This window comes from Miscanthus floridulus, unplaced genomic scaffold (genome assembly GCF_019320115.1).
Source record: "Miscanthus floridulus cultivar M001 unplaced genomic scaffold, ASM1932011v1 fs_125_1_2, whole genome shotgun sequence".
Lineage (NCBI taxonomy): Eukaryota > Viridiplantae > Streptophyta > Magnoliopsida > Poales > Poaceae > Miscanthus > Miscanthus floridulus.
In genome coordinates this window covers 1-26,970 of record NW_027096225.1, presented here as the reverse complement: position 1 = coordinate 26,970, position 26,970 = coordinate 1, and the positions used below count along the sequence as shown (strand labels likewise).

The 26,970-nt window shown below is 54.1% G+C and overlaps 3 protein-coding genes and 1 long non-coding RNA gene across 4 annotated transcripts; 1 reads left to right on the top strand and 3 right to left on the bottom strand.

The window, feature by feature from the left end:
- Positions 1–991: 991 nt before the first annotated feature.
- Positions 992–8,628, bottom strand: LOC136530417 (uncharacterized). Its single transcript, XM_066523158.1, has 5 exons — positions 8,533–8,628; positions 2,646–2,770; positions 2,078–2,392; positions 1,825–1,994; positions 992–1,524 (listed from the first exon to the last, which is right to left on the bottom strand). The coding sequence occupies exons 1-5, from the start codon at positions 8,626–8,628 to the stop codon at positions 1,139–1,141; spliced, it is 1,092 nt and encodes a 363-aa protein (XP_066379255.1). The 3' UTR covers positions 992–1,138.
- A 1,080-nt stretch (positions 8,629–9,708) lies between these two features.
- On the top strand, positions 9,709–11,533 carry LOC136530415 (uncharacterized). Its single transcript, XM_066523157.1, has 4 exons — positions 9,709–10,129; positions 10,896–11,012; positions 11,091–11,215; positions 11,408–11,533. Exons 1-4 carry the CDS (start codon positions 9,709–9,711, stop codon positions 11,531–11,533), a joined length of 789 nt encoding a protein of 262 aa, XP_066379254.1.
- An 11,460-nt stretch (positions 11,534–22,993) lies between these two features.
- Positions 22,994–25,856, bottom strand: LOC136530420 (uncharacterized). The gene is made up of 7 exons (XM_066523160.1): positions 25,734–25,856; positions 25,540–25,650; positions 24,184–24,270; positions 23,909–23,978; positions 23,629–23,777; positions 23,405–23,482; positions 22,994–22,999 (listed from the first exon to the last, which is right to left on the bottom strand). Exons 1-7 carry the CDS (start codon positions 25,854–25,856, stop codon positions 22,994–22,996), a joined length of 624 nt encoding a protein of 207 aa, XP_066379257.1.
- A 391-nt stretch (positions 25,857–26,247) lies between these two features.
- Positions 26,248–26,683, bottom strand: LOC136530418 (uncharacterized). The gene is made up of 3 exons (XR_010777770.1): positions 26,587–26,683; positions 26,403–26,507; positions 26,248–26,308 (listed from the first exon to the last, which is right to left on the bottom strand). It is a non-coding gene; the product is annotated as an uncharacterized lncRNA (long non-coding RNA).
- Positions 26,684–26,970: the final 287 nt, after the last annotated feature.

Here is a 26,970-nt window from a genome sequence, read left to right as displayed (position 1 = left end):
TCACATGATAGTATTACTTTACATGTGAAAATTGTGACCAAGAAAAAAACATTCAAGGCAAGGAAACACGGTTCCTAAGAAAGACATATAGAAATACAGTTTCTAAGGCTCTAAGACAGACAATCACAGAACACAGACAAGAGTAGTCTTTGGCAAAGGTTTGTCAGAAAAGAACATAACCTTTTAGTTGAACAGTGCAAAATGTTTATATACTCTGCATCTAGGATAAGGTTTATAAAAAGATAAACTAAAGATAAGGATTAAGAAACTCAAGATGATTCATAAGAGACTACGCTTCAACAACCATGACAGGGAGTTCCTCACTCTGAATAAGCAAGCAAATTTTCAAGGTTCAGGCCACCATATAAATATGTCAATCCATTATCCTTTAGCTACCAAGTTTTAGTGATTGTGAGTTGGATGCCATGAATGTGTTTTGCATCAACAGTAAATTATTCACTGATCCAGACTAATCAGGTCAATATTTGGCTGGAACCAAATTGTTTATCTGTGTGCATATTAGCTGCCATTTCAATTCGATTAAGTAATGACTCATAGTGATATGGTTCAAGTCAAGTTGAAGCCTTCAAGGACAGAACTGTTTATATTAAAAAAAATCTGAAAACATATATTAGCCTAAAAGCACCTACATAGTGGAAGTCAACATGTAGATTTTAAATATTTTTTTACTGAATAAAACTGGCAGAAACTACATGAATAAACAGGGTAGTCATCATTCTCAAAGGTCAATCATCAAAAACATAGGAGGGAAACCACGGATATGGTTGAGGAGAATAGAAATGGGACAGGAGACGCACAATTCATCCATAAGCTTGTAGACAGATGATGGTTCCTCACTTTAAGAAACAGTATATTAATATGCTGATATGCTTAAGTGCTCTGATTCTATGCACGTCATTTCAATGTTTCACATTTCAATTATCATAGTAGAGAATAATACATTCTTGAATAAATGTCAGCGCTACCAGATTCAGCATATCTAATTTCAACAATGTCATCGCCTAATAAACAAATACATTAGTTACATTGGGCTGCAAAAGAAGTGAAACATTGCAACAGCACATACTGTGATTTGAACAAGGGAGAAAACATTGAAAAGATGGCCATGTAGTTGAGGTTATCTTTCTGCTGCATAATGGGCAAGCTTCAATCTTACCTCTTCAAGCTCAACATCTTCCATGTCATCATTTCTTAACCATGAAGATAAGCAGAAATCAACAACATGAATATCATTGTTTATTGGAGAAAAGCCAGCAAAATTGGTAAGTCGTCCAAACTTAAGCATGTTTCCTAGATTTGCAGCAGATGGTCCCTCTGCAAACTTAAGCAGGATGTCTTTCATAGCAGAAGACCAGATAGACCTAGCCATCTTCAAAAAGCAGCACAAAGTTGTAATAGCGAGCTTAACCGTTCCAACGTCAGATTCATCTTTTCTACCTCTTCCATGGAAATCTGAACCTCCAAGTTTCAGAAGTCCATACTTCTCAGCTAATTCGCTAAATCCTGTAAAAAGAAATTATGTAGGGCAGACCCAGTGCCGGAGGCTCCCACGTGAGTGGGGTCTGGGGAAGGGAAAAACCGAGGCAAGCCTTCCCCCCGCAAATCTGCGGAGAGGCTGCTTCGAACCCACGACCTGTAAAAAGAAATTATGTAATGTTATTTAAATATATCATAATGAGTAAGGATAAAAATATTTTCTGTTGACAGAAGGACCAATATATGCTAATAGATAGAGAGTTTAGTTCATGGCAAGAGTTCTCCACTCTATCTCAAATCAGCATGCATTAAGTGTAAGAGACACACCATCAACTTTTCCATCACTTCTGTAGACCTCCATACCATTAAGATTAGCACCTTTTAAAGACCTGATTATTGCATCTGGGTTCTTCAATGACCAAGGATGAACAAGTGCAGAAATACCCCCAGTGCGACTAATTAACTGCACGACAGTCTCAGCAAATGGTTCACTTCCTCTGCCAGAAAAAAACACATGCCTTGTGTTATTAACCAAAGATTTTTCAGCATAGGAAATGCTTATTTGGGATGAAGAAATAACCTGGCATATGCAGGGCCATCATCGCCGAGGTATTTGTTGAATGTTTGCCTTACATTCTCTACATAACCCGCTTCAACCATAGCCCTTGCTATATGCAATCGGCCAGGTGCCACTCCGTCACCAGCAATTTTAGTCACATGCTCCCACTTTATTGGCACCTTCAGTGTAGTTAGCTTTTGCAGCATGTTCTTTGCGCGTAAGTATCGCCCATCTCTAATGTTCAATAGCATGCTGTCCAACTCATCAGGCCTTGACGGACCACACATACCATAGTATGCAAGGATATGAACAGTCTCACCAGCACCAGCAACTTCCCTTATAGACAATGAAATTGAGAATATAATGAAAATGACATGAAACATCTGTACTCATAGTACAACAGTTAAAATGTTGTTTACAATACCATTTTAACATAAAAGCAGCGGAGAATTAAAACAAAACTATTGCAGATCTATTGACAATGGAGTGCAAATGATAAGATGATTGGTTTATTAAATTATGTGGTATTGCTGGTTTTCATTCAAAACACAAAGAAAGATCTTTTCGCTGAAAGATAAAAGGCATTTACCTTGGATTATATAGCGCACTGATTTCAACACCAGGAATTATTCTAATGCCAAACTTGGAAGCTGCTGACACAGCTTCTGGTATGCCAGCCATGGTGTCATGATCCGTTAGGGCGAGAACTTTCACCTATGCCACAAACATTATAGTTTAGTCGCTCCTATATTCGTTATTCAGAATCTACAGTATACCCCAACAGGACATAACATTTAAGCAGCAGACGACCATAACAGACTTTAGGAGGTAGATCATGGTATTTAGTGCAGGAAACATTTCATGGGGAAAAAACTACAAGGCTTCATTTTTTTAATAGCGATTAGCCAAGAAATGCATGTCAGAAGATGACCGATTCAATCAAATTTAACTAAAATATTTATTTCCATATTTATTCTATTACCTCTTAGAAGGTAATAAGTCACCATATCCATCTAGATCAAAACTAGATGGACGGCGCACAGTTATTTTGGTGTACCATGGCAACACCCATAAAGTATTCATCAGACAAGTGTTGAAACGTTAGAGGTAACAACTACCCTCTGAATTCTTCAGCCACCAGTACAGCACTCGTACATCCTTGTCGGGGACCTAATACCAGGGTACCCCAGAAGGTGGAACCGATGACCACCGAACGTGAAAAACTTCTGGACGCATAAGGGCTCCATGTCATCCATTGTTCGAGTGACAGGAGTTCGGTTCCGCCTCGCCCAACACCTTCGGGACGGGCTCGGTCTCGCCCGAGGGCCGAGGGATAAACTCCGTCTCGCCTGACGCCTTGAGGGCGGGCTCGGTCTCGCCCGAGGGCTGAGGGATGAATTCCGTCTCGCCCGACCCCGGAGGGGCGGGGTCAGCCTCACCCAATGCCTTTGTGGGATAACCCTGCCTCGCCCCAAAAGCTCAAGGCTAATCTCCGTCTTGCCCGACGCCTATAGGGCGGGCTCGGTCTCGCCCAAAGGCAAAGGGATGGATTCCGCCTCGCCTGATCCCAGAGGGATAGGTTAGGTCTCGCCCAAGAGATAGGGATTGGCCTCCGCCTCACCCGACGGCCCAGAACAAGCCTCGCCCTGATCGATATCTATCCCTCATAATGATGGGTACAGGACGAGACAAGACGTTCGGGTCAACCATGGCTCCAACGACCATACCCTGCGCCCTGGCAGGAAAAGGACTGCCAGGGAACGACAGGACTGATGCTTTAGACCCTTCCGGGCGCCACAGAGCCCAAAAGGTATTACAGGTGCATGCATCTCGCCCTGTAGAGTTGTAGGCGCCGCCTTCAGCTCTGGGACACGGAACCCGACGAAGATATACGACAACCGCTACGCTCCAGGAAAGGATTTGCTATCTCCACGAACGACGGATATTCCATCACCACGCTGTGGACCCGGGGGAGCGGCGCCCGCTTCCCGACCCCTCAGGCCCACCTAGTCAGAAGGCCTTAGCCACGGCGCTACATCGACCCCCGACCCCGCGTTCCTCAAACGAGGACTCATGGGAACCAGAAGACGTGCAGAGCAAGGCTAGGGGAGGCTCATAAGTCAAAACCACTGTACTGCAGCCCATACCCTGCGCTAACCTGACATCCTACAGAGACATCGACAACATTGTAAGCACTTATCTTCCTTCGCACTGAAGGACCTGACCGGGTAGATATGAGCCACAAGACTAAGTAGAGTACGCATCCTAGAGCCCTCACCCTTGTAAAGCCGGCCCCTTCATCTATAAAAGGGGATGCGCTTCCTCCATCGAAGGGGGACCGAAAAAAGAAGACCGAACAAGAGAACGCACTCATACGCACAGTCAAGCGGCTACGAAGCTCTTGACCACCTTTCAACCCTTCCATCAGAGACTTGGGACCAGTCCCTCTCTCGATAGTTTGTACCCCTTACTACAGATCGTTCACGGTGCTAATAACACAAGCAGCAGCAAACTAGACGTAGGGACGTTCCGCCCAAACTAGTATAGATCTTGTGTCCTTTAGCGCACCATCCGAGCCTAACGCGCATTACTATAAATTTACTTGCCGGTGCTTGTACGAAACACCGACAGTGTTCTTTTTTCTCCCCCTTAAAACAGCCCAAGTCCTCTCCTTTTATAGCATGAAGGGAGGACTAGGATGGTACATGAGCTAACTATACGGCGTCGTGTGAGCAGAGGCGGCGTGTTCGGACCCTATAGCCTGTTCCTGTGGCGGTGTGGCCGTCGGAGTAGTCCGTCCTTGGAGCACTGAGGCAGCGTGGCCGTCCCATCAGATCCTGTGCGTCGTGGGAGCCCCGGGACTGCCTCGGAGTAGGTGCGGCGGATGTGCAAGCCACTGTGGACGGACCGCGCGCGAGGCCGAGACTTGGTCAGTGTCGAGGCTGCACCGTGGTGGAGGGGTCTCGGCAGGCACGTACCCCAAGATAGCCGAGACCTTGGTGTACAGTGCTGAGGCCTCGAGTGGGCGGCTGATCGTAGGTACAGTGTTAGGACACAGTGGCCGGTAACCCCCGCCGTATCCTGTCCCAGCCGGTATGGCGCTGATCATGGATACAGCGTTAGGACACAGTGGCCGGTAATCCCCGCCGTATCCTGTCCCAGCCGGTATGGCGCTGATCGTAGATACAGCGTTAGGACACAGTGGCCGGTAATCCCCGTCGTGCCCTGTCCCGGTCGGCATGGCGCTGATGCGACCTCGGGTCGCGTCGGCATTTCTGTGACGTTGAGCCGTCGTCCGGCTGAGATTGCGGGAGTGGTTGAAGCATTAATGGGACATGACATGTTGTCTGGAGGGTCGGTCGAGGCGGGGGGTGATGGGCTGCGGGCGACCCGGCCTCGAGCGACACGGAGACTGAGGCCTCACGCGATACGGAGAACGTACCCCCTGCCGAGGCCTTCCCTGGAGAGCCTCGAGCGAGACGGAGATGGCGCCCCCTACCGAGGCCTCCCCTGGGGAGCCTCGCGCGAGGCGAGGTTTGTTCCAGGGTGCCGAGACCTCCTGCTCGAGGGTTGAGGCGAGGTGGAAGAGGGCCCAGTGGGCTCGGTCGTGGCAGGTGAGGGGCCCACGGCTTACCTTCTAGCTTTATTTTTTAGATGGGATTTCAGCGACCTGTTTGATGTTTGCTTGGGGTACCCCATTCTAAGGTATCCGACAGTAGCCCCTGAGCCTCGGGGTGAGTGCGTGCACTCTCCCTGAGGGTTTGTCGAGGCTGGGTTTATGCCTGCTCCGTAGGAATTGGTTTTGTTTTTTGAGGTTCCGGTGGGTGCGCGCGAGCGCACCCGCCGAGTGTAGCCCCCGAGCCCCTGGAGGAGTGAAGTTACTCCTCCAGGGGCTTTCTCCATTTTCACGTTTGAGCAATTAGTTCTTATTGCATTTGCCGAGCCCATAAGCGCAAGTTCGGGTTGCGGGGGTCTCAGCGAGGTTGCAAAAAAAAAGGCCCTCTAGCCTCCGCGCGGAGCGAGAGGTTCATCAGGGGTCCCCCTGACTTTGGGTATGTCCCTCACGCTTCCTTTCGCTCGGAAGGAGGGGTGGAATGTGCCATGCTACCCTCGATGGGCGCGAGCATGGACACTTTCGGTGAGCTGTTATCGGGTAGTCCGAGTGGAGGCCCGAGCCCCGTTCGCTAGGGGATGGCTAGCGGTCCAGAGACGCACTCCAAAAGTACCGGAGGATTTCTCTAGTGGGTGCCGAGGCCGTTCGCTGGGCCTCGGTGGCTCGGTGCCTCCCTACGGTGGGATCCCATTCGGATACTTTCCTGCCGGTCTCGGACACGACTTAGGACGCCCCGAGCGACTATTCGTTCGGGCCTAGGCCATTCGTAGGCTCGCCCCGAAGTCGTCCCTGACTCTGTTGCCCTGGGGCGGCTGTCGAAACCTCTTGGAGGCCCAGCCTTCGAACCCCTAGACCGTAACGGGCTCGGTGCCCTTTATCGTGTTTTGTAATGAAACCTCTAGCATGGCTTTGAACCGTTTGTCTTGGTTTTTGGGTGCAAGAGGAGCCCCCGAGCCTCTGCTTGGAGCAAGAGGACGGTCGGGGGTCCCCTGACTTTTTCATTCGCCCCTCACATATCCTTTTCGTTCGGACGGAGGGTTTGTTTGCCGAGCCCATTCTGGTCTCAGCAAGGTCGCAGGAAGAGCCCCTAGCCTCTGCGCAGAGCGAGAGGGCCGTCGAGAGTTCCCCTGACTTTTTATATGCCCCTCGCGCATGAGGGTTTGTTTGCCGAGGCCCCTTTTGGGCATGGGCCTAAGTTGTGGGGTCTCGACGTATTTGCAGGAGGAGCCCCCTAGCCTCTGCACAGGGGAGAGGGCCGTCAGGGACTCCCGTGTCTTTTTGTACGACCCTCACGCTTCCTTTTCGCTCGGAAGGAGGGGTGGAATGTGCCTCGCTACCCTCGATGGGCACGAGCGGTGGCACTTCTGGTGAGCTGTTATCGGGTAGTCCGAGTGGAGGCCCGTACCCCGTTCGCTAGGGGACGGCTAGCGGTCCAGAGACACACTCCAAGAGTACCAGAGGATGTCTCTAGTGGGTGCCGAGGCCGTTCGCTAGGCCTCGGTGGCTCGGTGCCTCCCTACGGTGGGATCCCATTCGGAGACTTTCCTCCGGTCTCGGACACAACTTTGGGCGTCCCAAGCGTTTCGCTTGCTTGGGCCTCGGCCCCGTATGGGCTCGCCCACGGTCGTCCCTGACTCTGTTATCCTGGGGCGGCTGTCGAAACCCTTTGGGGTCCAGCCTTCGAACCCCTGGATCGTAATAGGTTCAGAGCCGGATTCCTTCATACGAAAGGAATAGGCCGCAGGGAATATCTTCCCTATTGGCTCGGGCAGCGCGCCTTTTGAGGCAGTTTCATTGGGAGTCAAAACGACACCTGCTGCCGTAGTGGCCGAGCGTGGCGTGGTGGATGGGACGTAACCGTCCTCACATTTAATGTGGGAGACGTGGGCGCGTGGGCCGGTGAAATCGGCTCGTGGTTAACCGCGCCGGATTGGGGGGAAATCTCCCCGATTTCATCGCCCGCTCGTTTCGCCTCCTCCCTGCATAAATACCCGGGGAGTTTTGCCCCTCCTCGTCTTACCTTGCCTGCATTAGCGCCGCCCCCGCCGAGCCGTCGCTAGAGCAGCGAGTGCCGAGAAGGGGAGGAGGAAGAGCGAGCCTAGGGAGGAGGCGAGAAAAAAGCGAGAGCGTGGGAGGGAGAGAAAAGACTCACCGCCGCACCTGATTCCTCCAGCGCACCCATGGCCGGTGACATTGTTGTCGTCGAGGCGGACCCCTGGGATCCGTCGGACGTCACCGAGGAGATGCTCCAGTCGCTTGTCGACGGTGGGCTCCTCCGCCCGGTGACTGACTCCACTAGGCCGGAGTGGATTGCTCCGTACGGCGAGCCAGAGCCGAGGCCTCGCGACGGCTACGTCGTAAGCTTCATCTCCTTCCACGAGCGCGGCCTCGGCGTCCCGGCGGACCGGTTCATGCGGGCGCTCACGCACTACTACGGCGTGGAGCTCCACAATTTTAATCCCAACTCCGTTGCTCAGGCGGCTATCTTTGTTGCCGTCTGCGAGGGGTATTTAGGGATCGCTCCCCATTGGGAGTTGTGGCTCCATCTGTTCTGGGCGGGGCATACCACAAAGCCGATGGGCACGTCGGGTAAGAGGAAGGCGGCGAGGGCCGGAGGCTGCACTCTCCAAGTGCGTCAGGACCGCCTGCACCTCTACATCCCGGCCCAACTCGCGTCCTCCAACCGCCGGTGGTACACGAGTTGGTTTTACCTTCGTAACGACGACAGAGGGCTTCCCCCCTACACCAGGCGGATTGTGGGGAGTTGCTCGGAGAAGTGGAAGTGGGGCATCCCGAAGGTCGACCAGCCCAAGCTGGAGCCGCTCCTGGAGGGGCTGGCGAGGCTGTGGGGCCACGGCCTTACCGTGGCTGTGGTTGTGGTCGCGTTCCACCGCCGGAGGGTGCTGCCGCTGATGGCTCGACGGCGGCGGCTGTTCGAGATGAAGCCGGGTGAGCCCATTGAGGGCACCCGGATGTCCTCCTCCGCCCTTTCCGAGGAGGAGATTCTTCGTCGGGTGGGGGAGACGGTAGAGGCGAAGCTGAGGGGCGGCAACTTGACCCCTTATGTGCGTTTGTCGTTCCTTTAGGGGATGAGGGACGTGCGCTCCTCTCCACCACCCGTTCCCGAGGATGCGGGGTGGCGGGCGGTCAACCGCGCTCACGCCGATGCGCAGAAGAGGCGAAAGGACACCAAGGCGGCGAAGCGCACGAAGCACATCCTCGCGCGCGAGGAGCTGGATAAGCGCCGCCGTCAACAACGGAAGGACGGTCTTCCGCTGGAGGAATCCCCGTCGACGTCGTTGTCGACGGAGGCCTCGGACGGGGACGACAAGGTCGAGGGAGGGTGAGGTCCCCTGGACCACCTTCCTGATGTCGTGGAGGTGGCGCCCGGGGTGTTGGTAAGTAGCCCGGCACCCCCGGGAAGGGGAGGAGAAGCGGACCCGGGGCCGGCGGTTGCCCGCTCCGGGGCCGAGGCTGACACGCCCGAGGTGCGGGCGTTAGGCAAACGCGCCATCAGCCTGGTAGGCTCGGCGGCCGTGGTGGAGCGGGTGGCGGTGGAGGCGACGCCACCGCCCCTGTAGAGGATCGAAGGGGCGCCGGGGTCCGCTGAAGACCGACCGACGTCGATGGATACGGAGGCGACGCCTCTACCGCCGCCTCCGCCGCTGTGGATGAGGTTTGCCGTGGCAAAGCGGGGGCCGCCCCGATCAAGGCAAGTGTATTCTTGGCAGGGTCATGGTGTTTTTCAGTCGCTTTTTTAGTTTTGCGCTGACCCTGTAGGTTAATTTTCCTTAGTCGGAAGCGGCCTGCGGTCGACCTCCCCTTGGCGCCCCTTAAGGCGCTTAAGGTGAGCCCTAGCTCCTCCGCACACTGGGTGGCGGAGGCACAAGCCGCTATCCAACGCGGCGCGGCGTCGGCAGGGGTCGACCCAAAGGGGTCGGCCGCCCAAGGAGGGGCTGCCGAGGCGGCCCCTACACAGACGAGGGAGGGAGCGCTTCCGCCTCGTGGGGGCGAGGCTCACGAGTCGGATGGGGCCGGCATGCCCTTTGTTGCCGAGGCCCCCGGGGTCTCCAAGGCTGAGGCGACGGAGGCTACGGCGCCTACGACCGCCGAGACCGCGGTGGCCGTGGTCGGTGTCTCTGCGTCTGCCGAGGCCACGATGGCGGAGGCCAGAGCCCCCGAGACCGCCGAGGCCGTAATTGCAGAGGCCGGAGCCCCTGAGGTCACCAAGACCGTCGTGATGGCGGCGAGGCCGTCTGTGCAGGAGGCGGAGATGCAGGCGGTGGCTGCCTCGGTGGTGCCCTTGGTTCAGGGCCCGCCGTTGGTCTATCCGATCTCCTCCGACGATACTTCCCGGGCGCGGGAGGTGGTCGACGCCAAGGAGACCAATGCCGTGGAGCAGCCAGCGCCGCTCTTGGACGAGGGAAGCTCGGCCCTCGTGCGGGTCCGGCCCGAGCCTCGCGGGTGGGATCACCCGCGGGTATTGTGGCGGAGCCAGGACGGCCCTGAGGGGGAGCCTCTGTTCGCCCTTGAGGACGCGGCCGAGGGCGGGCGCTGGAACACCTTCGAGCAGTACCGCCAGCTGGCGGAGCGGTCGCTACGGACGGCGCTGTCTGTGGTGGCCGACGAACTGCCCGGAGTCGCCCAGGTTCGTGTTTTTCTTTCTCGCGCGACGTTTACTTTCCTGATTTTGTTGCGACCAATGGCCCTCACTCTGCTTCCCTAGGAGCTCAAGACCCGGTCGCTTGGGAAGTCGGTCTTTCTCCGATGGGAGAGGGGCGTCTGGGACCAGCTTCACCGGCAGAAGGGCCTTCTTGCCGACGCTAACGAGCTTCTGTCGGCGCGAAGCGCGGAGGTGGAGGACCTCCGCCTTTGCTGTGCCGACGCGAAGGTCGAGGCGGCCGCGGTCCAGGCGCAGCTCGCCCCTTTGGCGGCGCGGGTCAAGGAGCTGGAGGAGGAGCTTACCCGCGCGGTCAGCGATCGGGATGCCTTCAGGTCCCGGGCCGAAGAGGCGACGGCCTCGGGCAAGGCCCTCGCCGGGCAGCTGGGGGCAGAGGAGAGTGCGCACCGGCTGACCAAAGGCGCTCTGAACGAGGCCCTCGCTGCGGTTGAGGCCTCGCAGATCGAGGCTGTGGTTTTGAAGGGGGCGGTCGAGGGTGAGTTCCAGTCCCCTTGTTTTGTTTCCTTTTCCTTATGTTTGCTCCCTGACTTCCTTGTATGACGCAGAGCTGGGAAGTGAAGCTTCCAGGGCGGCCGAGGCCTCTAGGTTCGAGGCCCAACGGTTGAAGGAGAAGGTTGAGGCCTGTCAGGTCGAGACCCGTCGCTGGGAGCAGAAGGCCAAGGGTGAGCTCCATGGGCTTCCGTCCCCAACTCAAGTTGTCCTTTCTCTCGCTCGACTTCATTCTGTTTTCCGCGGTGTAGAGTCGGAGACGGAGATCATTCGAGTCGCCGAGGCTTCCAGCGTGGTGCAGACGGTGCTCGAGACCGAGATCGAGGAGCACGAAGTGTTGAAGCGTGCTGCCCTTTCCGCCTACGAGGCCTTGGAGGTCGAGGGGGTTCAATCAGGCAGCTCCCTTGGGAGCCGCTTGATTGCGCTAAGCAGCCAGATGCGCGAGCGGCTCCGAGGGGCACTGCACACAGGTGTCAAGCGGGCGCTGGCCATCATCTCCTCTCACTACCTTGGCGTCGACCTCTCGGCCATCAGTGATGGCTATGTTCTGCCTGATGATGACGAGGAGGCCGACGCGGCGGTGGCGAAGCTGATGGAAGCGGCGGAAGGCCCTGGCACGGCGCTGGCGACGCTCTTCGAAGAGGAGGTGGTTCCTCCCCTACCATCTGCCGACGCTGAAGGCCCTAAGCCTTGATCTGGGCCCCGGGGGCTATGTAAAAATAGAATAGGCGTTATTTTTTGTATCGTAACGCTTATGGCCGTCGAGGCCTTTACTTTTGAAGTACTTGTGTTTCCTAGTTGTTTTTCTTATATTTCCGAGCCTCTGCCCTCTGTCGCTCCTGATCGGATTTCGTTTGCAAAATACCCCCTTGGGGCCTAAGCCGTCCCTTGAGCGAGAGGTAGTGAGGGAGTGCCGTAGCCCGGAGGCGTAGGCCGTCTCGCGACTCTACCGACCTCTTGCTTAGGAAATAGACCTTGGTCCGAGGGGTTTTTACAACTAATTCGTCAGAGCCTGCTAGGGACTTGGCGTAGGATTTTTTGCGAAAAACAACTGAAGAATGGTGCATGGGACCTAGGGGACGCCTAGGGAGGGGTCCCCTATCTAGCCCCCGAGGGAGGCTTGGTTCTGCCGAGGCAGAACCGAGTTTCCCTTGCCGTGTTACTGTATTGCCAAGGCCTACGATGGGCTCGGGGGGTTTCTCGAAAAGTTAGATGAATTAAAGAACGCTTTTTAATTGTACTTCGAGAAATGATATATACAATGCTTGGAAATTTAGGGATAAAAGCGACGTAGCTGTTCTATGTTCCAAGCGTTAGTGAAGAATTCGCCCTTCTCGTTGGCCAGTTTGTAGGTCCTGGGCTTCAGCACTCGGGCAATGATGTACGGTCCTTCCCATGGTGGGGTCAGCTTGTGGCGACCCTTGTTGCTCTGTGCTAGCCTCAACACCAGGTCGCCTACCTTCAAGTCTCGGCCTCGGACGCGTCGGGCCTGATAGCGCCGCAGGCTCTGTTGGTATTTGGCCAAGTGTAGTAGAGCGACGTCTCGGGCTTCCTCCAGTTGATCAAGGGCATCCTCTCAGGTGGTGCGGTTACTTTGTTCGTTATAGGCTTGTAGCCTCAGGGAACCATATTCCAAGTCGGTGGGGAGGATGGCCTCGGCCCCATAGACTAGGAAAAAAGGCGTGAATCCCGTGGCTCGGCTTGGAGTGTTCCTCAGGCTCCAGATGACTGACGGGAGCTCGGCGAGCCATTTTTTGCTGAACTTTTTCAATCGGTTGTGAATCCTTGGCTTGAGGCCTTGTAGGATCATGCCGTTGGCACGCTCTACTTGGCCGAGGCCCCATGGTTGTCCTTCGGCTTTGATATTTGTAAGGTCTAAGCAATCTTTTCGGTTCTTGCTTAGGGTACCCCTTTTTCTAGTATCCGACAGTAGCCCCCGAGCCTCGGGGGGAGTGCGAGCACTCTCCCTGAGGGTTTGTCGAGACTAGGCTTGCAGCTGCTCCCATCGGGATTATGTTTTGCTCTCATGGTTCCGGTGGGTGCGCGCGAGCGCACCCGCCGGGTGTAGCCCCCGAGGCCCTGGAGGGGTGGATTTACTCCTCCAGGGGCTTTGTTCCTATTGAGCGAGGAGTTTATTGCATTTGTCGGGCCCCTAAGTGCGAGTGCGGGTCGCTGGGTCCTCGGCAAGTTTGCAAGAAGAGCCCCCGAGCCTCTGCACGGAGCGAGAGGGCGATCAGGAGTTCCCCTAGCACGACGCTGGCCCGACTGTTCGAAGAGGAGGTGGCTCCTCCTACGCCGTCCGTCGATGCTGGCGACCCCATATTCTGACCTGGACCAAAGGGGTCATGTAATAGATTAGGACGTACATCATTGTACCATAACGTTTGTGGCCGTCGAGGCCTTTTCAGTACTTGTGTATATATGCATCTTAATCGTTTTCTATTATGTTTCCCAGCCCTTGCTCTCTGCTCCGTTTCTGAACATATCACTTGCAAAAAACTTCCTCGGAGCCCAAGCTGCCCCTCTGGCAAAAGGTGGTGAGGGAGTTGCCATAGCCCAGAGGCGTAGGCAGTCTCGCGGCTCGGCCGGCCTTTTGGCCTCGAGGCATACTTTCGGTCCTTAGGTTTTTTACAATTGATTTGTCAGAGTACGCGAGAGAGTTCGGCGTAGGAATTTTTTTGAAAAGACGACTAAAAAACGGTGTCCCCCTGTCTCGTTTTTAGACAAGTCCTTTGCAAAAACTTCCTTAGAGCCTAAGCTGCCCCTCAGGCGAAAGGTGGTGAGGGAGTTGCCATAGCCCAGAGGCGTAGGCTGTCTCGCGGCTCGGCCAGCCTTTTGGCCTCGAGGTGAACTTTCGGTCCTTAGGTTTTTGCAATCGACTTGTCAGAGTATGCGACAGAGTTTGGGATTTGGGGGGGAGGTTCTCCCCTAGCCCCCGAGGGAGGCTCGGTTCTACAGAGGCAGAGTCAAGTCTCCCCCTAGCGTTATCGTAACGCCAAACCCGTACCGATGGGCTCGGGGGGTTCCTCGAAAATTTAGAACAATTAAAGAATGCTTCTTTATTGTATTTCAAGGAAAATTGCATGACGCTTGGGAATTTAAGGGTAGAAGCAACGTATCTGTTCTATGTTCCAAGTGTTGGTGAGGATTTCGCCCTTCTCGTAGGCTAGCTTGTAGGTCCTGTGCTTTAGTACTTGGGCGGGCCACCAACTTCCAAGTCGTCGATGAGGTCACTGGCCTTCCTGGACTTGTCCTTGATGTCGTCCACGCCGGCCTCGACGGTTCGTCCGATGTGCTCGCCCAAGACCTAGGTGGTGCACCGCTAGTACGTGGCCCCTGCATTTCTGAGACTGAATGGCATAGTCACATAGTAGTACATGTCGAATGGGGTGATGAAAGAACTCGGCTCCTCAGGAGGTGGCGGGGCAGAGCTTGATGGCAGGATGTCGCTCCATGCCACCGGCGTCTTTCCCCTGCCTAGGCTTAAGCTAGACAGGTCCCCAACCAGGGACTCTGAACCAACAGCCGGGCATGGGATACCGACGGGGCGTCGCCACATGCCGCCGGCGTTTCGTCCATGTCCATGCTCAGGCAAGTCAGGTCCCCAACCAGGGACCTTGTGCCAACAGCTGGACATGGGGTGCCGGCAGAACGCGGTGCGCCACCCTGAGCTCGCGCGGTGTCGGGGTGGTCCTGCCCGCGTTGCACCTGGCGAGCATGACGAGAGTGGCCGCCCGGGCGCCGTCTACGCTTGGGCTGCCGGTGCGTGATGTCGACGTCGGTCGGCGGGGCTCGGGGCGTGAGGAGTACCATGTCGTACTCGCATCCTAGAGACATGAACTCTAGGCTCCCGAGCCAGATCATCGTGCCGAGATGTAGTGGTCGTATGGGGTCTGCCATCCGGAACTTGTTAGGATGACGAAGCTAACACGCAGAGGCCCCTACCTGGCGCGCCAACTGTCGGTGTTTCGGACCGGGAGGTCCTCAACCAACCAGTGAATTTGTTCTGCGTGCTCCCGATTCTGGATGGTAATGCAAAGAGACACAAGGTTTATACTGGTTCAGGCAATCGAGGCCCTACGTCCAGTCTGAGAGATTGATCTTGTATTCCTTACACCGGGGTGCTCGTAGTAGGGGGTTACAAGCTAAAGGAGAGAGGGAGCTGGTCTCAGGTCTCGGCAGGGTGTCGTGCGGGCCACTTGAGACGTTGCTCTCAGGCGGCAGGGATGCGTGTGTGTGTGTGTGTTATACAAGGTGTTCTTTTTTCTCCCCCTTAAAACAGCCCAAGTCCTCTCCTTTTATAGCATGAAGGGAGGACTAGGACGGTACATGAGCTAACTATACGGCGTCGTGTGAGCAGAGGTGGCGTGTCCGGACCCTGTAGCCTGTTCCTGTGGCGGTGTGGCCGTCGGAGTGGTCCGTCCTTGGAGCACTGAGGCAGCGTGGCCGTCCCATCAGATCCTGTGCGTCGTGGGAGCCCCGGGACTGCCTCGGAGTAGGTGCGGCGGACGTGCAAGCCACTGTGGACGGACCGCGCACGAGGCCGAGACTTGGTCGGTGTCGAGGCTGCACCGTGGTGGAGGGGTCTCGGCAGGCACGTACCCCAAGATAGCCGAGACCTTGGTGTACAGTGCCGAGGCCTCGAGTGGGCGGCTGATCGTAGGTACAGTGTTAGGACACAGTGGCCGGTAACCCCCGCCGTATCCTGTCCCAGCCGGTATGGCGCTGATCGTGGATACAGCGTTAGGACACAGTGGCCAGTAATCCCCGCCGTATCCTGTCCCAGCCGGTATGGCGCTGATCGTGGATACAGCGTTAGGACACAGTGGCCGATAATCCCCGTCGTGCCCTGTCCCGGCCGGCATGGCGCTGATGCGACCTCGGGTCGCGTCGGCATTTCTGTGGTGTTGAGCCATCGTCCGGCTGAGATTGCGGGAGTGGTTGAAGCATTAATGGGACATGACATGTTGTCTGGAGGGTCGGTCGAGGCGGGGGGTGACGGGCTGCGGGCGACCTGGCCTCGAGCGACATGGAGACTGAGGCCTCGCGCGATACAAAGAACGTACCCCCTGCCGAGGCCTTCCCTAGAGAGCCTCGTGCGAGACGGAGACGGCGCCCCCTGCCGAGGCCTCCCCTGGGGAGCCTCGCGCGAGGCGGGGTTTGTTCCAAGGTGCCGAGACCTCCTGCTCGAGGGTCGAGGCGAGGTGGAAGAGGGCCCAGTGGGCTCGGTCGTGGCAGGTGAGGGGCCTACGGCTTACCTTCTAGCTTTATTTTTTAGATGGGATTTCAGCGACCCGTTTGATGTTTGCTTGGGGTACCCCGTTCTAAGGTATCCGACAAAGAGTGAGAGGCTTCGAAAGGAAGAAGAACAGTAGAAGGTAGAATGTGATGGAAGTCTTCTGAATAATTCTTCGATGCCCTTCGATGACCGCCCGCTCTGGCCTTTATTCTGATCTCCCGTCCCGGCGACTGTTACTTGGAAGCCCATCTCGTGGCCCAGCTTGGAAGCCCACCTGGTGGCCCAGTCCCTGACATTCCCCTCCGCTTAAAATGCGGCTTGCCCCCAAGCCGCTGTTGTTGACGCCACCGGGATCCCAACTGAGTTGGATTAACTGTACAGACATATCAGATTGACTGTGCCGGTAAGCGTTTGATAGAGCGCCTTCATCCTCATCCATTCTCAGCTTACCAAGGCTTCTGTTGGAATACAGTGTTACCTCTGGTTCAATGTCCATACCCAAATTGTACTGCTTCTTGCTGCAGTCAGCCATTGTATGGACCATTGTCAGACCAATCAACATATTGAGTAGTATTGCATCAGAAAGAACCGAGAAATGCTTCCCTTGAACTGCACTAACATTGTCTCCCCACAAGTAGCTATCTAACCAATCAAGCATTTGCACAAGTGAGGTTTCCATCACCAACATATCAGGAATGAAATCAAATTTGTTCCCTGGTGATAATTTCTCAAAATGTTGTTGTCCATTACTGAAAAATTTCCAATGCATAGCTGCCCATCCATTGTCATCAATACACTGAGGACCTTGTACTAATGTGAAATTCCTGGGCTTGTCAACTCTGAAACCACCCTTGCTCTGTAAAGAAATCCTGCGCTCAGGGTTGACCAAGCTGTTCTGGCAATCAACTTCACTGAACTGAACATCAAATACCACATGAAGTTGTAGGCACGCATCCTCCTTCTCTCTTGAATTTTTCTTGTACTGAATGGACAACTGCACACTTGCTCGGGTCACTGTGCCATGCTCAGCCCAACGCATCATTGTGCAAGGTAACCATCCACACCAGCTTAGTACCATCTGCACAGTAGACTGATTGTAACCGAACAACTTCCCAGCAGGCACAGAGTGACTTCTCAAGGTGTCCACTGCTACAGGCCTTCGAAATTGTATCCAGATAACTTCAGAGAAAACCAATGAATTTTGCAATAATTGCATGTCAGTTAGCTGCTGCACTGCGACATTGGCATCCTGTAGAAACACCATTCTGATTTGTGGTGATGACCATAAAAGCTTGACTGGTACTGCAGCACTCAAGATAAAATCTGTTTGATGGAATGGCCTACACAATGACTCTATGGATTTTCCTCTATCAAACACCACGTGATCTCCATAAGACACCAGCATTTGCATCCCAAAAGTCCGTGAGAGCACTCCAGTGCAGAATGCCATGGCAAACTTCACATCGTTTAACAGAGAGGTGGACTGAGGCACCGGTTGCAACACAAAGAAGGGTAACAGCTCAAAATTGTGAATGTTCCAACCACTTTGATCAGGTGGCTTTGGCGGTGGTAAAAGATCATGCCCTCTAACTGCCACTGAGCACTTGCCACTAACCCATAGAAATAGATCATCCTTGTAGACAAATAGCCCAATAGACCACTCTGTCTGATCACATTCTGAAAGTGAAGGAAAGGGAATGCTCCTCTGTAATTGTTTGGTGAGCATTTTGACACCCCAGAACTGGACTGTTGGGTATACTGCAGAGCTGAAAATGCTTGTCCTTGGTGGTGAGGGAATCTCACATTGCCTTGATGCAGTTACCAGGAAGCAGCAGACTGCATCATGTACTGACATAGCTGGTATACTCACATTGTTTGACAGAGTAGATTGCTCCTCTTGCAGACTCGACATTCCAACGAACACCTTTGCTGCACGAATGGAGGGCACATCCCGTGGTGGAGGAGGGGTTGGTGAAGCCGGTGCTGCAGTAGAGGTTGCTATGGATGACGAAATTGAAGTAGCGGAAGAAGCTGTTGTTGGCGAACTGCAGCGCCGTGCACCCCGCCGCTCTCTAGAGACGCCAACATGGGTCTGCACGCAGGCTGCGCGCAGCCCACCACCTGCAGCCCCCACAGCATCGGCGCGGAGCGTGGCTGCCGCGGGGGGTGCCTGGCCATCACGACCGACGGCTCGGTCGAGCGGCGCGTCGAAGTGGGTGACGCCGGACTCCGGGTCGTCGTCGAGGGAGCCATCGTAGCCACCGAGTGGGGTGGAACGGAGCACACACATGACGGGGCCGAGGCAGACACAGTGGAGAAGGCCGGGGTCGTCGGGCGCGAAGTCATTGTGGAGCCGCTGTATGTTCACGCCGACGAAGACGCGGCCGCTGGCACCCATCCCCTCGGCGCGGATGATAGGGCGCCGCTCCTGCTTGGTGCATGCGACAAGGAAGAAGGGCTGCGCCTCCATCTGCACTAGCGACACGGATGGGGAGGCGCAGAGAGGCCTCCAGCGGCGGGAAAGCACCGCCGTGCGCGCGGCGTCCTTGATGGGGAGACGAGAGACGATGTCGCGGAGGAGCATGTCTGGAAGGAGGCTGAGGTGGTCGAGGTCAACGATGTCGTCGAGCATGGGAGCGGGCTCGTGGATGATGTCGAGTAGCGCGACGGGGACGTTGGAGGTGAGGTCGTGCTCGTTGCGGATCTGGGCGGAGCCGAAGACATCGATGGCGGAGAGGTCGAGGTCGCGCTCCTCCGGGTCGTGGGCAGGCTGCTCGAACAGCCCTCCCCAGTTGTCTGGGACCACCTCGGCGTCGGATGCGAGCTCGAGGGAGATGTCGGCGCCGTCAGCAGTGTCGGTGATGGTGCACGCGGACGCTCCAATGTCGACGACGAGCTGCTCCGTGCAGGCGAGGTCGGAATCGCGCACGGAACCGAGGCTCGACGACTTGGAGCCGCGGGGTAGCGCGATGGCGACCTTCTGGACGACGTCGAGCGGGGCGTCGAGCGGCGCGTCGGGGTCGGTCGGGGTGGCGAGCGCGTCCACGGGGCCGGCGCCCGAGTCGTCGTCGCAGGAGGAGGAAGCGCGTCCGCGTGCGGGCTGCTGCAGCCTGGCGAACAGCCGGTCGAAACGAGCATCGGACTCGTCGAACCTCCTGCGGATCGCGTCGAGGAGGAACTGGGTAGAAGGAGAGATCTCGGTAAGGGGATTCATGGTGCTAGACCGAGAATCGACTGTCTCTGATGCTTAGCAGCACACATTCTGGATGATAGAACACAGATCGATCCAACACAATCACAATAAGCACAGGTACTATGATCCCATACAATATGAGATAGAATCTGGGAGAAGGTAGCAAGCAGGGGAATCGATGCTAGGAGGAAGATCCTAGAAGGTTCTAGAAGGTACTGGAAGCAGGGAATCTAGGTACAAGAGTGAGAGGCTTCGAAAGGAAGAAGAACAGTAGAAGGTAGAATGAGATGGAAGTCTTCTGAATAATTCTTCGATGCCCTTCGATAACCGCCCGCTCTGGCCTTTATTCTTACTTGGAAGCCCATCTCACGGCCCAGCTTGGAAGCCCACCTGTCCCTGACACATACATTCGTGAATTTGTCTGGTCCGTGTATCGAACCATACCAATATATTGCAAAACACATTTTTCTTCAGATGCAAACGATTTACATAAGTTGAGATACGCTTAATAGTTGAGAACTTGATATCAAAGACAACTGTATAATTCTAAAAAAAAAGACACTGCCACCTTCAATTCGACGACAAATAGGCTAACCTAACAACCTAGGGTCTGTTTGGCTGGTATTAAAGCGAACTGATAAACCGACTGAATTTGTTTTTGTTGTGAGAGAGAAATTATGTTGATTCTAGCTAATACGCCGGTTGATAAATTCAAACGATTAGGCCCCTAAACTTCAAGCAATACACGCCTTAATTTGGCCTTCTCCCGGACCTTCTAGCAAGCAAGCTTCCAATTGTCCTACTTGGAACCAAAGAGGCTGTCTCGACGATTCCACCATGCTCTGCATTCAGGCGTCGCGAGCCTGGGCCCTTTTCGCCTGAGCTTATAACTCAGAATCAGTTTTACTTTTTAGTTATGGAAACAGTATTTTTCTCTCACACCAAATATACCTGTACCCAAATTTACCGCATTGCCGAAAGCTGGACAGCCGAACGCTAGGCCGAACAGACTAGTTGCTCGCTGAGGCACACCCCCGAACGGATTAGTTGCTGCTTGTTGAGGCACACACGCGAACAGACTAGTTGCTGCTTGCTGAGGCTGAAACCCGAACATAGGAGGTGTTGCTTGCGGTGCGGCACCCGTCCCTCCGAACGAAGTCGATCTGTTGGAGACTGGACGCGATGCCCCTGGTGGGCATGTTGGCTGCTGGAACGAGAACGAGAACGGGGATCCCGCTGATGCTCCGTACGGGGATCCTGTCGTCTGTGTCCCGAACGCCGGCACCGCCGACCCGAATAGCTGCACCGTGGACGCCCGCTGCTGCGCGTGTGAGTTCATGCCAGCAAGCAGGCACGCGCGCCCCGTCTGCTCGTACTCCCGCCGGTTCGCCACGCGAGCGCTCAGCTCGCGCAGCTCCGCCACCAGCTCCGCGCACCTCTCGTCGCCCGCCAGCCCCGCGGCCGCCGAGGCCTCCTGCCGACGGTCCAGTATCTGCGCCGCCTTCGCGTGCTCGCCGCGATCCGCAGCGGCCTGCGCCGCCTCGATGTCCTCGGCAGCCTCCACGCGGAAGCGCTCCCGCGCGACCTCCACGCACGGCTCCATGTCCGTCACCACCACCGGCCTCTGCACCGCTGCGTCCTCGCAGGAAACGTCTACCGACCGCCCGATTGCCGCATCCTTGTAAGTGCAGCTCACTTTGATCAGGCGGGTCACGCTGCCGTCGTCGGCGCCGTCCCCGGCGGCGACGGGCACGTCCAGGAACAGTAGGAAGCGCCTCTCCTCGTCCGCGTATAGCTCGCCGACGTCCACTGACGCGGCGCGCCCACCCGCGTCGATGCGGCTGTCGTAGCGGCCCGACTTGACCGTCCGGACGCGCACGCCTGGGTGCAGGCACTCCACGGCGACGCGGGCTTCCTGCGCCGTGACTGAGAGGAGCCCGCCGATGCACTGCGCGAACGAGTCCTGCACCACCGCCTGGTTCTCGATGAAGGAGAACGTGCCGCCTGCCTCCGCGATGGCGTGCATCGTCGCTGCGTCGTGGTCCGTGCCGAACCCGAACGTATGAACCGGTGGGCACTTGTTGCCGTTGCTGCGCCTCAAGGACTGTGGCACAAGGTCGTTGTAGCCCTTGGAAGGACCATGATATCCGTAGGAGCGAAGAGTATAGTTGTCCTGGCCATCCGAGAGAAGGATAACGCTCGCGACGGCGTTCCTGTGGCGGCGGCCATCGAGCACATCGGAAGCCACACGAAGACCGCCTCTAATGTCCGTGCTGCCTTGGGCGACAAGGGACTCCACGGCGGCCTTGGCGAGGCCTTCCCACCGTCCGACATCCGTGTCAGCCGGATGATGCGGTGAGCCCCGGACGAGAAGGCCACAATGCAGAGCCGGTCGCCGGGGCCGAGGTGGTCGATGACGAAGCGCATGGCCTGCTTCAGCAGCGCCAGCTTGGAGCCACGCATGCTGCCGCTGACGTCGAGTACCGTGACGAGATCGAGGGACGCACGCGCCGACGCCTCGGCGGTCCCGGGAGGTCCCTTGGCGTGCACCAGCACCGCGAAGGTATCTCGGGCCGTGTCTCTCGCGACAGCCGAGTGCTCGCAGTGCGTTTTGAGCTCGAGTACTCCATTGTTCGTCGCTTCCTGGACAACTTCCCCGCCGTCGAGAGGCGACGGCTCCACGGTCGCGCCATGTCCGCTGACTCCGGTCGGGGCCCGAAAGATTGCGGCAAGGGGGTGAACGGCTGGAACATGGGCGGTTGTGGCGGCGAGGAAAAGGGGTAGGGCGGCGGCGACGGGGACGACGCCACGGACACACCGTCGCGCCATCGGAGCATGGGCGGTTGTGGCGGCGAGGAAAAGGGGTGGAGCGACGGCGACGGGGACGACGCCACGGACACATCGTCGCGCCAACGTGCGCTGCAGACAGGGCAGACGCTGCCAGATATGCAACGGAGGTGGAATGTATGGTTGCACTCGGATGTGACGGTGGCTTGGCCGCGGCCCATGGCGACATGGCAGACTGGGCCCGATGGCGTCTGCGTTGCTGGCGGTGCGGAGTCAGGCGTCGGCGGTGCCTGCTGTCCAAACAGGCTCATCGACACAGACAGCGACGACGATGGAGATGCCGTCTGCGGTCCAGAGAAGCTGAAGGAGGAGTTCTGAGTAGTCGACGGACACGGCTGCCCAAACAGGCTTGTCTTGGATGAGGAGTCCGCCGCCGCCGCGGCCGACTGTCCAAACAGGCCCGTAGACGATGGTGGAGGCAACGACGCGAAGGAGAACGGGGTGGCCGGCGCAGGGGCGGGGGCCGTGGCCGGTGTGTTGCTCCACCGCGCGGCGCAGATCGGGCATGTAGCGCTCCCGGAGACACAGCGGAGGTGGAACGTGTGGGCGCACTCCGCCGTGAAGATCGCTTGCCAGAGGCCAATGTCGCCGCGGCAGGCGTCGCACTGGCCGCCGCTCTTTCTCGCCATGATGTCAACGAAACGTGTCTATCCTGTTTTTTATTTTGATCTCACGGTGCCCGCCTCCCGTTCTCGCGCGTATTTATAGGCCGGGAAACGTGTAGCGTGGAGACGACGCAGGCGGAGTACGCGCCGGCAAGTCGGCAGCGCGAAGGTTTCCTTCTTCCGTCGCGTGGAAGTGCAGCAGTGCAGGCGGTCTCCGCTTCAGTTTGTAACTTTTCTCTGTACCCGTGTCCGTGCGTTGCTACGGAACAACTAAATCTTTTATATAAAAAAACACGAATCATATGATAAGATAACAATATTATTAAATTAAATACCGATGTTAAAGTATCATTTAATTCAAAAAGCAAAGTTCGTGAAATTAACACAGTCATAGAGAGCGCGGCGTCACGGGCTCACAAACTCTACTGTATAGACTTTTTCGTGATATGGCTAAGATAATATTTTATAGAGTCTGTCTACTCTACACACGTGTGTTTTAATATAAGCCAACACATGGTTGTTGGCTGTATGTAAAACACACAGATTTCAACATAGGAAAAATCACGTGTTTTTGGACTAGTTAGCACATGGTTGTTAGATGCCTAAGAAACACACAAATTGAAACACCGGAAAAAACGTGTGTTTTAAGAGAATGCAACACACAAATTCCATCAAGCAAACAAGGCCCATAAGGAAATTATCAAGTTTTATATCACGGTGAAGAAACCCTTTTTGATGCATGTACTCAACCCGATTAATCTGAAAGATAAACAAGGAATGTGTTAACACTAGCAATTCACAGAGTTAGGACAAAGAGGACAGCCCTATGCACAACGAACTGAGATTAAAGTTAAAGTTAAGAAACAAAATGGAACAGTTTGAAAAATCTGGGATTAAGTGTTCACCATTTGGTCAGCAAGCATGAGCAGAGTCTTCAGAGAGAACTTCCTACTGCAATAGTTGAACAAATCCTCAAGGCTAGGGCCAAGAAGATCAATCACCATCACATTATACTCCCCCTCAACGCGGTACCACTTCAGGTGTGGAATGCCAGCTGTAACGAAACAAAAAGGGGGGCGAAAAGGTCAGCCCAACTCGCGCATCATACTAGCAACTAACTAACCACAGAGTACCGTCCCATAACTAAAACTAGATGGGTGGATAGGCTCTATGGCATTAACTTACTTCCTCCTTGGAGAAGCATGTATAGCTTCGACTCATAATGAAGCCGCGGGTGCTTTGTCTTGACATTTTCCTATGCAATAAAAGCGGCAACACCAATGACAATCGGTTCCACCAACCCAAACATCTAACAGTGTTGACAAACAGTACTGAAATGGACCATCATCATTTCATTTCGCTAGATTTTTACATCTCAGTGATCTTATCGCGAAATAGACCGACATGGCAAATTCTATGGTATGGTGACAAATAAATAGCAATCGGAGAGAATCCAATACCAGCTTGACGGCGACCTCCTCTCCAGTCTGCACATTCATAGCTACGAACAACAGCAGCAAACAAATATCATAAATATGTACAACCCACTACACAGAACCCAGATCAAAAAAGTTAGAACCCAGATCAAAAAAGTTGGAAGGATTCTCGTGGAAAAATGATTTCCTTACTAATAGTCAACCCCTGAAAGTAAAAAGGGACATATTGCATATCCTCAACACTAAAATTGCAGTGCTCAATAATTGCAATTTACAGCATTGCTGGTTGCAATTATTAAGTAACTGAATGTTTTATTTGTTTTTCGTGAATAGAACAGATTAATAGGAACAAAGCACTGCGACTATTATGGACAAGAACAATAAACGCCACTCAAAAGAACTATTATGGATAAAAACTATTATGGATTATATAGGAGTATGTCTAAGAGTTGAGCCTACAGCCTGTTATTGGATACAAGTTCTAGTTTTAGTCTACTAATTTTGACTAAGAGTTCCGCTCGCTGCAGCATTCTAGTACAAGGGCTACAATGGAGTACAACCTGGTACCCTCCTATAGATTTGGTATGGTTTGACAGGGCAGAAGGCCACAGGGGTGGTGACCGGGGCGACAGCTCCACGCCGTGCTCAATGCAACACTGTGTGCAGCAAAGGAAGCGAAGGCAGTCAGGACCGCAGGAGGAAGGCCAGAAATACCGAAAGATCAACTACTCCTGCTACAAGGCATCGTCCAATCGTAGGAGTAGTAGCACTAGCCACTGGGACAGCCGCCGTGATAGACAAGTGCATAGGCAACGACTTTGTTATGCGCTAGCTGAATCAGACTAGGTTACTCTACTCCACTGGACACCGGTCCACCCCACCCTCCTCCTATGGCTAGAGGCAACAGGGCCACAGAGGCGGTGACCGGACCGCGAGATGATGGATGTGACAACGACTGCTCCACCGAGCGAAGACAGAACCCCGCAAAACAACAACAAAAACAACAACAACAACAACCAACACGGAATCAAAAAAATGATCAAAAACCTAAGACAAGGGAGCTCAGATCTCACATCACCTAACCTACAACATCAAATCTGAGATTGAGCCTAGAACTGACATACAGCCTGGAACCTGAATATGAGTTAACTAAACTCCACTCTAGATCTGCGCAAAAAAAACAACATCGATGGGGTGTCGAATGCCCGATCTAAGCAAACACAGATCCACACATCGCCAGAACACAAAGAATATCACAGAAAAAGGGCGCACAAAAAGAGATACCTATACTCTTAGGGCCAACTGATGCTGCCATGAGATCTTCCTCTTCCCAGATCACCCTGCTGGGTTCTGGACATCCTAGAACACAGGCATTCTCACCTGGCTTGGGCCGGCAGCAGCATCACCTTCCATTAGATACCTCTTTGACTTGTTGAAGCCTAGAGGGGCCCTGTAACCATGGTGCTCTTCGATTTCCATCTCCTCATAACCCTGAAATGAGAAACCGGTTGAGATAACTGACAAACTTGAGAGCTATTGCAGCAAGTGAAATGAGGTTTATCGCAATTTTGTACCGGCTCACAGGCCTTGTTGAGGTCAATCACTGGAGATGCCCTTGGAGAACCACCATGCCTTCGGTACACCAACTGGCTTCTACTGGAGCTCCCGGCAACATGAACTGACTGGTGCACCAACATGTCTGCCAGGACATTTCTTATTTCAGAACAGAGTTGTTTTAGTGTGGGGTTATGAATGCAGGACATTTCTCATTTCAGGGCAAACTAACTGACTACAGACTAACAAATACTGACCTTATTGTTGAAGTTCCATCTGCCATTTTGTGTAAAAATGTCTTCACCATTCCTAGCTTTAAGTTTAAAAAAAGACAGTTATAAGGTTTACGCCTTCAAAATTCCATGACAATTATCACAGGCTGACATGCCTTCAGAAAATGATTGCAATTTTTGTAATGGTGACAAGAGAGATAAACAAGGATTGCAGGTATTGACACATTGAAAACTACCTATGTGTTAGTGTACTAAGAACAATGCATTCCAAACTAACAAGAAATGGACAGGCATCTTACTCTGTTATCATTGCCACCTAATGCAAGCTGACGATTGTTATAAGACCACTTGAGTCCACAAACCTAGAAAATATGTGAGATTAGGGACCATACGTTACCAGAAAAGAAAATTGAAGCTTCAGTAGGATAATGTTTATACTTGAGAATGGGACATAACCTGAACTTTTCTTTGATTTGTACCTACAGATAGGTGAGTGCCACACTGTGCCCAACCCATAGAACAAACATTGTCATCCACCCCCAAATCACAAAGCTTGGTGACCTAGACAATGATAAACTTGTTAACAATCCATCTTCAATTCTCAGTGACGATATACCTTAAGGATGACCAGGTTGCTTACCTTGCTGCTGCATGCATTCCACAAAATAAACACAATTGCCCAGCCCAAACAGCGAAGGCTTCATGAGTTCCTGCTGCTGCTATATGAAAACCAAGGAATGCTATAAGTTAATTGCTTACTGCTGCTACTGAACTTAATAGGAACAACTAGATCCTGCACAGACAGAAACACAAATGACAAAAATAAGATGTGTGTTGGCACATCTTTGTTCGTCTCTTACAAAGAACTCTGGTTAGTTTACATACTACAAGTAGTCAACATTGGTTATCACTCATCAAAGAGTGGGTGGGCGGTTGGGGAAGAAGAGAGCCGGACAATAATATAGGTCCAGGCAATGGCAAAAATCACAAAGAACAGAAATACAAGGACAAAAATGTGGTCTAT